This window comes from Paroedura picta, chromosome 7 (genome assembly GCF_049243985.1).
Source record: "Paroedura picta isolate Pp20150507F chromosome 7, Ppicta_v3.0, whole genome shotgun sequence".
NCBI classification, from domain to species: domain Eukaryota; kingdom Metazoa; phylum Chordata; class Lepidosauria; order Squamata; family Gekkonidae; genus Paroedura; species Paroedura picta.
The window spans coordinates 113,599,918-113,612,597 of NC_135375.1; the positions used below are offsets into that span (position 1 = coordinate 113,599,918).

Consider the following 12,680-nt stretch of genomic DNA (forward strand, 5'->3'; position numbering starts at 1 on the left):
CCTACAAATAGCCTTACCATGTGAAAATAAGCAGATCCACTGAATAGAGTCAGAAAAGTGATTATTATTTGCAGAATAATTAATTCCCTCCTAGTAAAAAGGAAGATAAACTAAAATAATCTGAGTTGGTGAGAATTAAATTTTTATTTCATTCTCTAGTTATTCTGGGGAGGGGAGGAAGGAACACTCAAGTTTGAGGATTCCCCGAGGCATGTTCCTATAAGGACAAATAATGACTTGTTGTTAAGGTGTGATGGCAAATGAATAGCAAGAATGTTTTCACACTCACAGTCAGTATGGTTGCAAATGAGATGATGGCTTTGCTCCTTCCAGCTGGAGGGGGGAACATGAAAACTGAATCTAAGAAAGAATCCAAGCAACTGCAATAAAGGGAAAAGGTGGTTTGTTTTGTTTTTGGTAACAATTCACTTAAGATAACTGTGCACATCCTTAACTTCCTGCAGGAACGAAATCTTGATTAATTGCCCATAGCCCTTTTATGTATGACATGTGGCTGTGCTGAATGCTTCAGAGGGAGAGCAGGCTCACAATGACACGTCATATTGTGCAGAGGAAACTCCAGGATGTGACATACACTGAGGCTGTTTCCCACTGCTGGGAGCCCTGAAAAAGTTATAAGCCCCCTGTAATGCCTCCACTGCATGTGTCCCACTAGAAGGAAGAGCAACCTGTGCCTACCTAGCTGTTAGCCAAATCCCTACAATGAAGAGCGGTGAAATGTGCTGGGAAATAGTCATCCAACAATTAGTGCAACTCGGTGTCTTTGTGCTGAATATATTTTCTGGCTCTTGGTTAAAAATGCATGGGAAATAGTTATTTGTGCACTCGCATAAATAATTTAACACGTCGTTCTGTTCTCCTTTATTTCTTGTTGCCATTGCAATTTTGCGGCTGAAAGGTGTTACAGCACCTTGTGTGCCCGGAAAGCAGGCTAATTATATGTTTAGTTTTACATTCTGAAAGTTGCAGGAGTCTCAGATTCCATGAGGTTGCCTGATACAGTCTAATATTTCCTATGTTTTCTTAATAAAGAGTTTTCCCGCCCTACCAATCACCCTTTGCATAGGGCGCAATTTCTCAAAACTGCATGCTCCATCATCAGCACATTGTTATAAATCCAGGCATCTCAGGCTGTGCTATTTTTATTAAAAAGAAAGCTGAACCACTTAACTTTTCCATTATAGAAATGTTGTTTATAATTATGCATGCATCAAAGTTGATCATAATTATACAAACATCCAAACACAACACACAATCTTGCAAGTGTGAGTAGAACTCACTAAGTATCATGTGGAAAACGTTGTAAATAACACTTGGCATGTCATGACTATACAAAAATGGCTTGAAATTTCTTATTTTAGACAAAACCTAGAAGAACAGTCCAAAGTTCAAATCGTATTTGATACTGGTGACGTAGTGTTTTAGCTTCAATCTTGTTTTAGCTTGCAATTTTGGTACAGGTTATAGATGGTACAGGTTATACACACACACCTTTTTATTTTTTTTTCCTCATTTTTTCTTTATTAGTTATTGATTTTGTTAAAATTATATTTAAATTGTAGTTTAAAATTTTATGATCCTTTTCTCAAAAAAGATTAAAGCTGCTTACTAATAAAACTTTACTAAAATTATTGGGTTGGATCCTGCAGTGTGAACACCGTACTTTTCTTCCAACAGGCCTTGGTGACCATATTCATTTTATTTTATTTCTCTACAGCCCATCACCGCAAGTGGGCTCAATGCAGTATACAGTAATAATAATATAGTTAAAACCAGTACTCCTTCCCCTGCCCTCTTAAATACACTTCCCTCCGTTGGCGATCCAGCCAACCATATTTTAATAAAGTATGATAAATAAATCTCAATCAAAATGGAGCACAGCTGCTGTTTACTAGGTCAAAAATTATCAGCTGTGGGCTTAAAAAGAGAGGTTTTATGGCCTTTCCAGGCAAGAACATAGTATCCCTTTCTTGTAGATTATTCTATAAATTGGGGGGTCACAGCAGTAAAACCCTGTTTTATTTTCTAAACATTTGCAGGTAGGGCCCTAATCCAATCTGCTTGACCATAACTGGTTGAATGGGCCAGTGGGATTAGATCTGAAGATACCAAGGTTGAATTCCCGCTTGGTTGACCTTAGACCAGTCATTGTCTCTCAGGATTAATTTAATATTAATCTGAAGGAATCAACTCTGCATGTCTCAGGATAAAAAGAGGTAAACATAAAGTAGATGAGGTTTCTTAGGTATATGTATCTGAATATATGAAGGGATTTATAGGTTGAGATGAACCATGATTTTGGGAGATGATCTTGTTAAAGGTTATTTGCTTCTCCAGCTAGAAGTCCAAATCTCAGGAATTGACTGGTTTTTGCACTTTAATAGAATCTTTAGGGCTCGTCCATTCAGGTGAGGGAAATGCACAGTTAGGATTTATTTTATGAACTGTGAACTTTACCACAATGACCCCTAGCCACAGAGTCTGAGGTAAGAAATCATATAAAATCCTTTAACACTAGGTAAATCCCCGAGAGAGGATATGATGTCTCTGGAAATGTATAAACTTTTTCCTGACTGGTGGGCCCCGATTTTAGCTAAGGTATTTACCCTGATTAATGTATCTGGAGTTTTTCGATTATGTTGGAAATCAAGTATTGGAGTATTCCATAAAATGGTAATCCATTTGATCCCCAGAACTATCATCCCATTAGTCTTCTTAACACTGCAGCTAGAAAAACAGCAAATATCTCTTACTAAAGCTTGAGAAAGGGTAAATGCACAACTGACCAACTCTTCCAAGTTGTTTTACAGAGTATTAGGGTTCCTATAACAGCAATTTTTATGACACCTGTTGATTTAACAGCAGTCTTTGACTCGATTGTCTATATTTGAAACTAGCCAAAACAAACATCAACAAGCATTTGCTGTTTCTGTAATACACGCTTAAATCAGAGTTGGTGTCACCGACTCCTTAACTGAGGAAATTCCAATATAAAGGGGAGTAAAGCAAGGCTGCGTATTACCTCCCTTCCTTTTGAACCTTTATTTAAATGACATCGTCCCAAGGTTCTCTGACCCAAAATTGATCCTACCAATGCTAGGGTCACAGGAAATCTCAATTCTGTTACATGCAGACAATATGGCCCTGATTTCTCTTACTCAAAGGGGTTTTTAAAGGATGCTACAAGAATTGGGTGATTATTGTGAGGAGGAATCTTTAAATATCAACCACTCCAAAAGTAAAGTTTTGATATTTTGAAAAACTCCAAAGAAAATTTTTTGGTGCATACATGGAACCATAATTGGTCAAAGCAGTACCTTTAAATGTTTAGGGATGAACTTTAGTGAAACTCTTAACTGGAAGCCTTGTAAATAAAAGAATCTTCTGTTTCTGTTGGGGACATTCTGATTTTTCCCCAAAAAAGGGAGAATATCTTATCAAACCAGCTTTGAAGCTCTTATTAGCACGGTCAGTCTTCAACTCTTATATTGAGTCAAGGGTTAGGATGGAAAGATTACATAATTCAAAATCTGGAATCAGTACAAAATCAGTTTTTTCACAGAATTCTGGCTTTATCTATACTCTTGCAGCTTTGGTACAGGGAGAACTGGACATACCCTCAGTAAGGGCTTGTATACATGTCACCTTACTGAAATAATGGCACAAAGAAAGTTCTGCTTCTAACAACGAACTTAGCAAACTAAGTTTTGATGTGTTGAAACACACTGATGAGCCCCGGACTGCATATGATAGTAATATATTCTTTCCTGCTATTCACTTCTGGATGGCTTGATGGACCCACCAATGCCTGGGTTTAATTTACAAAACTAGATTTTTAAGATCAATGCCTCCTATGATAGGCAATTAATATTACAATAATTTGGTGGTGGAAAGTACCATCAAGTCACAGCTGACTTATGGAGACCCCCCCTCAGGGTTTTCAAAGCAAGTTTGCCATTGCCTGCTTCTGTGGAATAGCTCTGATCTGCTCCAGAGAACACCTCATCTGTAGTACTATGCCCTTTTTAGGGCAGTGCCCTTTAAAGGGTGCAGACAAATGGAAACTGCTTCAGAGGAGAGCCATGAACATGCTCAAAACTCTGAAAAATAAGCACTGAGGAACAGGTGAAGATCTAGGGTACATTTAAGCTGCAGAAGAGAAAACAGGGGTGTGGGGGGAATGGACATGATTGCAATTTTCAAATAATGACAAGGCAAAATATTGTTCTCTACAGCCCTGGGGGACAAGACTAGAACTAATAAGATAAAGTTATGGGTAGTGTTGGTGTTTGAATTTTAGTTGAACATGAGAATCTTTTTACTAGTAAAAGGTTTGCATTAATAGACCTGAATAGCCATTTATCATAACTGTATTTAATATGGAACTAGCCAGCCCTTGAACACATAGTGAAATCTACACAAGTGAAATTTCACATAGTGAAATCTACACAAGATTCTACAATCCTGACATCGTGGGACCTTAAATGGTTCTTCAGGGCCTGCAAACATGGTTTTTCCGCTAGGCCTACAGTTGAGGCCCAAATAGACCACCAAGAAACGGAGGGAAGACCTGCCCTCAAAGTACCTGACCTTCCTCTAAACCAAGGGTAGTCAAACTGCGGCCCTTCAGATGTCCATGGACTACAATTCCCATGAGCCCCTGCCAGCGAATGCTGGCAGGGGCTCATGGGAATTGTAGTCCATGGACATTTGGAGGGCCACAGTTTGACTACCCCTGCTCTAAACTAATGGGGGCCACTAAATAAAACACAATGTTTTACAGAACATTTATTTTTATATATATGTATATATTTCATTGATCGTAACTTTATGCTGTTATCTGTCCTGAGCGTGCAGAAAGTGCAAGCAATAAAAGTAAAGGTTTTTCTTAAAACTTTTAAAATGAATATGCTAAGAATTGTACTAGTCTCTACCTGTCCATATTCTTGCTTCTTTTAAGGCTGGTGATGACTGCATGGTTGCCAGCCTCAGGGTGATCTGCAGGTATGATATTACAGAGGCCTCATCCTTCCCCAGGCTCCACCCCCCAAGTTTCAAGGAATTTTCTAATCTCGGGTTGTCAACCCTAAGTAGCTTTTCTGGGGTATACCGCTATTTTTTTTTTAAATTTTCTATAGTCATGGATTTTCAGATATAAGGATATGTTGATGGATAAGTTGAAGGACTGCAATCTGGATTTTCAGATAGTTAGGTGGATAGGGAATTGGTTAGAGAACCGCACTCAAAGAGTTGTTGTCAATGGTGTTTCATCAGACTGGAGAGAGGTGAGTAGCGGGGTACCTCAGGGCTCGGGGCTTGGCCCGGTACTTTTTAACATATTTATTAATGATCTAGATGAGGGGGTGGAGGGACTACTCATCAAGTTTGCAGATGACACCAAATTGGGAGGACTGGCAAATACTCCGGAAGATAGAGACAGAGTTCAACGAGATCTGAACACAATGGAAAAATGGGCAAATGAGAACAAGATGCAATTTAATAAAGATAAGTGTAAAGTTCTGCATCTGGGTCAGAAAAATGAAAAGCATGCTTACTGGATGGGGGATACGCTTCTAGGTGTGTGAACGAGACCTTGAGGTACTTGTGGATTGTAAACTAAACATGAGCAGGCAGTGTGATACAGCGGTAAAAAAGGCAAATGCCATTTTGGGCTGTATCAACAGGGGCATCACATCAAAATCACAAGATGTCATAGTCCCATTGTATACGGCACTGGTCAGACCACACCTGGAGTACTGTGTGCAGTTCTGGAGGCCTCACTTCAAGAAGGACGTAGATAAAATTGAAAGGGTACAGAGGAGAGCGACGAAGATGATCTGGGGCCAAGGGACCAAGCCCTATGAAGATAGGTTGAGGGACTTGGGAATGTTCAGCCTGGAGAAAAGGAGGTTGAGAGGGGACATGATAGCCCTCTTTAAGTATTTGAAAGGTTGTCACTTGGAGGAGGGCAGGATGCTGTTTCTGTTAGCTGCAGAGGAGAGGACACGCAGTAATGGGTTTAAACTTCAAGTACAACGATATAGGCTAGATATCAGGAAAAAGTTTTTCACAGTCAGAGTAGTTCAGCAGTGGAATAGGCTGCCTAAGGAGGTGGTGAGCTCCCCCTCACTGGAAGTCTTCAAGCAAAGGTTGGATACACACTTTTCTTGGATGCTTTAGGATGCTTAGGGCTAATCCTGTGTTGAGCAGGGGGTTGGACTACATGGCCTGTATGGCCCCTTCCAACTCTATGATTCTATGATATTTGGGGAGGTGTTTTGTGAACTTGTGTGTCTCAGCCTCACCTCCCTCATAGGGTATCTTTTGTAGGGGAAGGGAAGGCGATTGTAAGCCGCTTCAGGACTCCTTCAGATAGAACAAAGGGCATATAAGAACCAACTCTTATTATTATTGAACTAGTAGAAAGCCCGCTGCAAGCTGAATAGCCCCAGGCGCTAGCTTAAAGGGCTCGCACTCTTGGCTTGGTGCCCTGTGCGGCCTTGTGCGCTGCCTTGACGACGGCAGTGGCCACCCTCTGACGCCAGCGCTGCCTCTGCCAGCTCCTTGTGTGGGCCATGGCCGCCTCCTTGGTGGTGGAAGCTCCAGTGCCTCCTCCTGGCCATGTCCAGCGCCTCCTCCTGGCTGCCCCCAGGGTGGAGGACCACACACGTGCGAGCCATGGCAGCCAGGCTCATCTGCTGCCAGCTAACGAGTGCGGTCTCTGTAGGGGCCAGCCCAATCAGGGTGTGGCCATCTTCTCTGGCTGCACCCTGATTGGCCTGGATTTGAGTCCAGACTGTCTCAGCGAGCTAGACATACTCCACCCACCAGGACATTTCACAAATACATATAGGCACATGGATAAGGATGGCTACAGAATGTTATTTTGTAGACAAACACTGCCGTTAAAAATAGAGATTCCTTACAGTAGAGATGGCGAGACTGTGACTCTCCAGATGTCCATGGACTACAATTCCCATGAGCCCCTCCAAGAATGTGCTGCCCTACAGGATAAAAAACATAGGCCCGAATAATGATGTAGACACTGGAGCGTGTCCAGAGGAGGGCAACAAAGATGGTGAGGGGTTTGGAGACCAAGACATATGAAGAAAGGTTGGGGGAGATTGGTCTGTTTAGTTTGGAGAAGAGACGACTGAGAGGGGATTTGATAACCACCTTCAAGTATTTAAAAGGGTGCAATTTAGAGCAGCGGTCCCCAACCCCTGGGCCAGGGACTGGTACCGGTCTGTGGATCAGTTAGTACCAGGCCGTGGCTCCTCCTCGTCCTCCTTCTTGGCTGCTGCCTCGGGGGCTGCCCTGCCTCTCTGACGCTGGCTCACCTTTGGTGCTCTCCAGTGGCTGCCATGGCTGGGGCTCCCCCTCAGCGTGGCACTGCGCAGCTGCTGCTGGCAGCAACCCCCAGTGGGCGGCGGGAAGTCAGGGGCGCCGGCAGAAAAGCAAGCACAGCAGGGGCTCAGGCAGCAGCGACGTCCCTCGGCAAAAGACTACCCCCTCCCCGGGCCTCAGTAAAATTATCAAGCGTTGACTGGTCCCTGGTGATAAAAAGGTTGGGGACCACTGATATAGAGGATGGAGCAGAGTTGTTCTCTCTTGTCCCAGAGAGACGGACCAGAACCAATGGGATGAAATTAATTCAAAAGAAATTCCGTCTAAACATCCAGAAGAAGTTCCTGACAGTTAGAACAGTTTCTCAGTGGAACAGGCTTCCTCGGGAGGTGGTGGGTTCTCCATCTTTGGAAATTTTTAAGCCGAGGCTAGATAGCCATCTGACGGAGAGGCTGATTCTGTGAATGCAAAGGGGTGGCAGGTTACAGTGGATGAGCGATCGGGATGTGAGTGTGCTGCATAGTGCAGGGGATTGGACTAGATGACCCATGAGGTCCCTTCCAACTCTATTATTCTATGATCATATTGACAATAAGCTGCATGAATCCCTGGAATAGTCTCAAATGCCATAGTATTTCTGAACTGCATTCTCAGTCACCTTAAGAACAAAGTTTGTGTCCAGGGGCACCTTGAAGATCAATAGAGTTTAATTCTGGGTATAAGCTTTTGTCTGCATGCACAGGTCATCAGATGTATGCACACTAAAGGTTATACTGAGAACTAATCTTTGTTGGTCTTCAAGGTGTCCTTGGATTCAAATTTTGTTCTGTTGCTTCAGACCAATACCCACCTGAATCTATCTTCATGTTAGTTTACCTTGATCGCTGTATAATAGGGGTAGTCAAACTGCGGCCCTCCAGATGTCCATGGACTACAATTCCCATGAGCCCCTGTCAGCATTTGCTGGCAGGGGCTCCTGGGAATTGTCGTCTATGGACATCTGGAGGGCCGCAGTTTGACTACCCCTGCTGTATAATGTCAAAATTTATAGTGTTTTTTGCTGAGCAGCATCAATAAAGTTTTCTTTTGTACATCTGATCATAGCAACGTATTTTGCATTTGTTTGCAGGGTTTCTTTTTGACAGTGTCACCCGAATCCATTCTAAAAGTGGCCACTCAGGCCTCGGCGAATAACAAGATCTTCAGCTTGAATCTTTCCGCACCATTTATTAGCCAGTTCTACAAGGAGCCAATGATGAAAGTTATGCCTTACGTTGACGTCCTCTTTGGGAATGAGACGGTGAGTGCTGCTATACTACAGCTGTGTGTAATTATAAGATATAATTGAACCTGCCTTTTATTAATTTACAGGATGACTTGTTATGAAACGTGGGAGCTGAGATTTACAGCTTGGAAAGTGGCCTTTGGAAATGGCTAGAGTTGTGTGCAGGCAGTGAAGAATGGACTCTTTAGTGAAGGGCTTCCCCCCTCCCCCCCCCACCCCGTAAATATGTGTTGCCTAGCAAGGCAATACAACTTTTAGAGGGTGGTACATGTTGGTGGACTTGTTTATTAAATAATCCATTTATTTCATAATATTCAGCACATGAAACTATATATAGTATGTGAGGTAAGATTTGACAACCTAAACAAGACTCAAATATCTCTTTTTTTTTACTAGATTTATTGTATTCCAGAAAGTAATTAAAGGAGACCAGATGTACAAAGTTTCCTTGTGCATACCTGTCTTCATCCCAGTACTTCTCACATACAAATGTTTTCCCTGTTATCATGGTTACCATACTTTCCTTACCCATTTTTCGATATCTGGTGCTTTCTCTGTCTCCATGCCGTAGCGATTAACATTTTTGCTGTGGTGAAAAAATTTCCTGTTATTCTGTTGCCTATTCAGAGGTGGTGTGTGTTTTTGGACGTATTGGTATGACTGTTCTAAGCATTTATTCTTGCTAGCTTGACTGGGGCCCCAATGTGGAATAGGAGAGCACAACTCATAGAATCCCATTCGGTTAGAAGTCTCTGGTGTTTGCTGTAATTCCCCGAGGTTACACTGGATAGAATGGATTAGGAGAGGTGGTCAGGAGATGTGCATGCTATTTCAAACCTTGCTAGTATACCCTGTGCAAATTGCTGGTGTATGCTCCATGTGACCTTCCCTCTGAGTTCTCACCCTGCCTCCCAACATTCTACAGTCTAATTGTTTCCTTGGAAGAAGGGCTATAGGTGTGTTTTTAGACTTCCCTTGAGTTCACACTATAGGCTTGAATGGTTTCATGAGCAAATTTCTACTTGGTTGTAGAGCAGCCACTGGAGGATCCCCCACACTGGAGGATCCCGCATGAGGAGTGCTAGCTGGTCCCTTAGTTGAAAGAAGACTGAAGAAAGTGGCCTGTGGCAGGAGAGCTTTCTGGCAGGTTGTATTAGAGCAGGGATTCCCAACCAAGATTTTGGGGAAATCTGGGGTTATGTGAGATCTCCCCAGGGGTTATGCGGCCTTTCCTACAAATTTGGATGGCCCACTTCTGATATGTAGCCCACTTCCCCTGCCACTCTACAGGCCTACTTTCTTTCTTCAGAATGGAAACAGTAAATGATTGAGTGGCTGGCTCCTCCTTCTTACTTCGATGCCCACTTCTCTGAAAGGGCATGTCTCCACTTCCGGAGTTCCTTGTAGTCTGAAAAATATTTCAGGGGTTCCTCCATGTTGAATAAGGCTGATTTAGGGGATGGGGCTTTAGTCACAGGACCGACACACCTCACTACAAGTGGCCCTCTAGGAAAACTGAAAGGAAACTCTGTGCTCCAAATCCAAGAGGAAAGCCAATTAGCACTACTAACTTTAAATGCCACGTCTTGCTTTTGAACACCAAACCTCTTCTGCACGGTGGGGGCTGACCTTTTTTTGTTGTTGTTGCAATCTTGTGGTATATAGCCAAAATGCCTTGCCTCTGGTTACTGTCATTTATTAAGTAGTTATTAAGTGCATAATCAATTCAACTTGGGACGTTATTTTAGAAGTAATTATTGCTGCTGGATAGTTACGGCTATTCTGCCGAGTATGCGACTGAAGGACTTGGATTATTGTCATTTCTTTTAATTATTGCCAAATTCAGATTTTTTAAATGACATCATTTTGCAAATGCTTCTAACGCATAATACCTTCCAAGTCTACTGTAATCACTGGGATAATTAACCTGCCAGGATTTGAGTGTACTCAACTTAGCCTCGGGACACTCAACTCTCAAAGAAGGTCAATTATCTCATGATGATAACTGCTTTGTCACAAATTGCTGCTTGTTTCCCCTGAAAAGCTGCTCATCTTTTAATTTAGATGTTTTACAATCCAAGGTAACTTTCAAGACTAATCACAGTCCCTTGGGTTGTCAGAGGCCATCAGCTCTCAAACTGTGCAAATGAAATTGTCCCAATATGCAAAATGGTATTATGGAAGCTGGTGTAACTGGTGACTAAGAATGAGCTAGGTTCTGGGAGGTCCTTGGTTTTTTAGCAAAAAAAAAAAGAGAGAAAAAAATGCGACACCACTGCCACAGATTCACTAGATGGACTTGGTAAGAACCATAGGAAGAACTTGTTTTGTGTCATCTTCCAGGATCAGAGAGCCAGCTTGGTGTAGTGGTTAGTAGTGCGGACTTCTAATCTGGTGAGCTGGGTTCGATTCTGCACTCCCCCACATGCAGCCAGCTGGGTGACCTTGGGCTCCCCACAGCACTGCTAAAGCTGTCACTGGCCAAGCAATGATATCAGGGCTCTTTCAGCCTCACCCACTTTACAGGGTGTCCCTTGTGAGGAGAGGAAAGGGAAAGCGACTGTAAGCCGCTTTAGGACACCATCGGGTAGAGAAAAGCGGCATATAAGAACCAACTCTTATTCTTCTGTTCTGACTGAGCAGTAATATTTGGACTTTCTGAGCCTCATCCCCCTCACAGGGTCTCTGTTGTGAAGAGAGGAAAGGGGAGGCAAATGTAAGCCGCCTTGAGCCTCCTTCGGGTAGAGAAAAGCGACATATAAGAACGAACTCTTCTTTTTCCTCCTCCTCATTGTGGTCCACTCCTTTGAGCAGTGTTCAGAAGGTAACCCTGTTGGTATTCAGCACAAAACCAACATGATTTCTAGAGTATAAGCTTTAGAGAGGCAAAGGTATCTGACAAAGGGAACTTTGGTTTTCAATAGCTTGTACCCCCAAAATCTTGTTGGTCTAATGCAGTGGTTCCCAACCTTTCTGAGGTTGGGGACCGGCAGGGCATGGGGGCGCGGGCCGCGGCCCGTGCGGGCCACGCCCACGCATCGGCCGCGCCCGCACATCGGGCCGCCCTGCGGGCCGCGCCCACGCATCGGGCCGCGCCCGCGCATCGGGTCGCACCCGCGGGCCGCGCCCACGCATCGGGCCACGGCCGCACGGGCGCGGCCGGCCCTGATTCCCTCTCCCCGCCCTCCCGCAGTAAGAAGCTTCCCGGGCGCAAGTTTGCGGCCTGGGAAGTTTTTTACTGCGGGGGGGGGGCGGGGAGAGGGAGCCGCGGCCCGGCGCCATGGCCCGCAGGTTGGGGACCACTGGTCTAATGTACTAGAATGCAATGCTTCTAGCAAGAAGTCTGTTGGAAGAGGCAAGACACATGGTCCCTCTCATCCATTTCCCAGGGTTATGCATAAAGTAACCCCTCTCCTTCCTGGCAGAACAGCAGCTGCTAGAATCCTATGCTGTCTACCAGAAAGAAACCCATCTGTTGATCGCTGCTGTAGTCCTCCTGCTTTCCAGCACAAACACCATTACAACTTACAGCTTTTCTCTGGATCCTTCCAAAGTCGTTGACTGATTAGAGAGAGTTTATAGAATTGATAGGGGGAAGTTAACCTCCCCCCTTAACACTTTTGTGATTTTCCCCAAGCCTTAGGAGTGGCACAGGATATAAATCATCAAGAGTGATAGGGTACCCACTTCTTACAGTGGAAGGTGCTGTCTATAACTTCAGCAGCTAGAATCATAGAATCATAGAGTTGGAAGGGACCTCCTGGGTCATCTAGTCCAACCCCCTGCACTATGCAGGACACTCACAACCCTATTGCTCATCCACTGTAACCAGCCACCCCCATAAGCCTTCACAGAATCAGCTAGGGCTATGTTTGAGGAAGGAAGAGAGGACAAGAAACATTATTTCCATGGCCATGATGCAATTTTCAGCATGGTCAGATACAAGTGGGTTCTTCTTTCAGACCGGCTTTAGCGGCCGATTTGCTCGCGGCCCGGAGGGCATGGCGGCGGCGCAAACGCGGACTGC

General features: G+C 44.0%; 1 protein-coding gene across 3 annotated transcripts in view; it reads left to right on the plus strand.

The window, feature by feature from the left end:
* The window catches only part of ADK (adenosine kinase), a 295,465-nt gene that overhangs the window by 205,731 nt on the left and 77,054 nt on the right, over positions 1 to 12,680 (plus strand). For all 3 annotated transcript variants that reach the window (XM_077345987.1, XM_077345988.1, XM_077345986.1), the window contains one exon: positions 8,498 to 8,668. In XM_077345987.1, the coding sequence (XP_077202102.1) occupies positions 8,498 to 8,668 (171 nt within the window). The remainder of the gene's footprint in view (positions 1 to 8,497; positions 8,669 to 12,680) is intronic.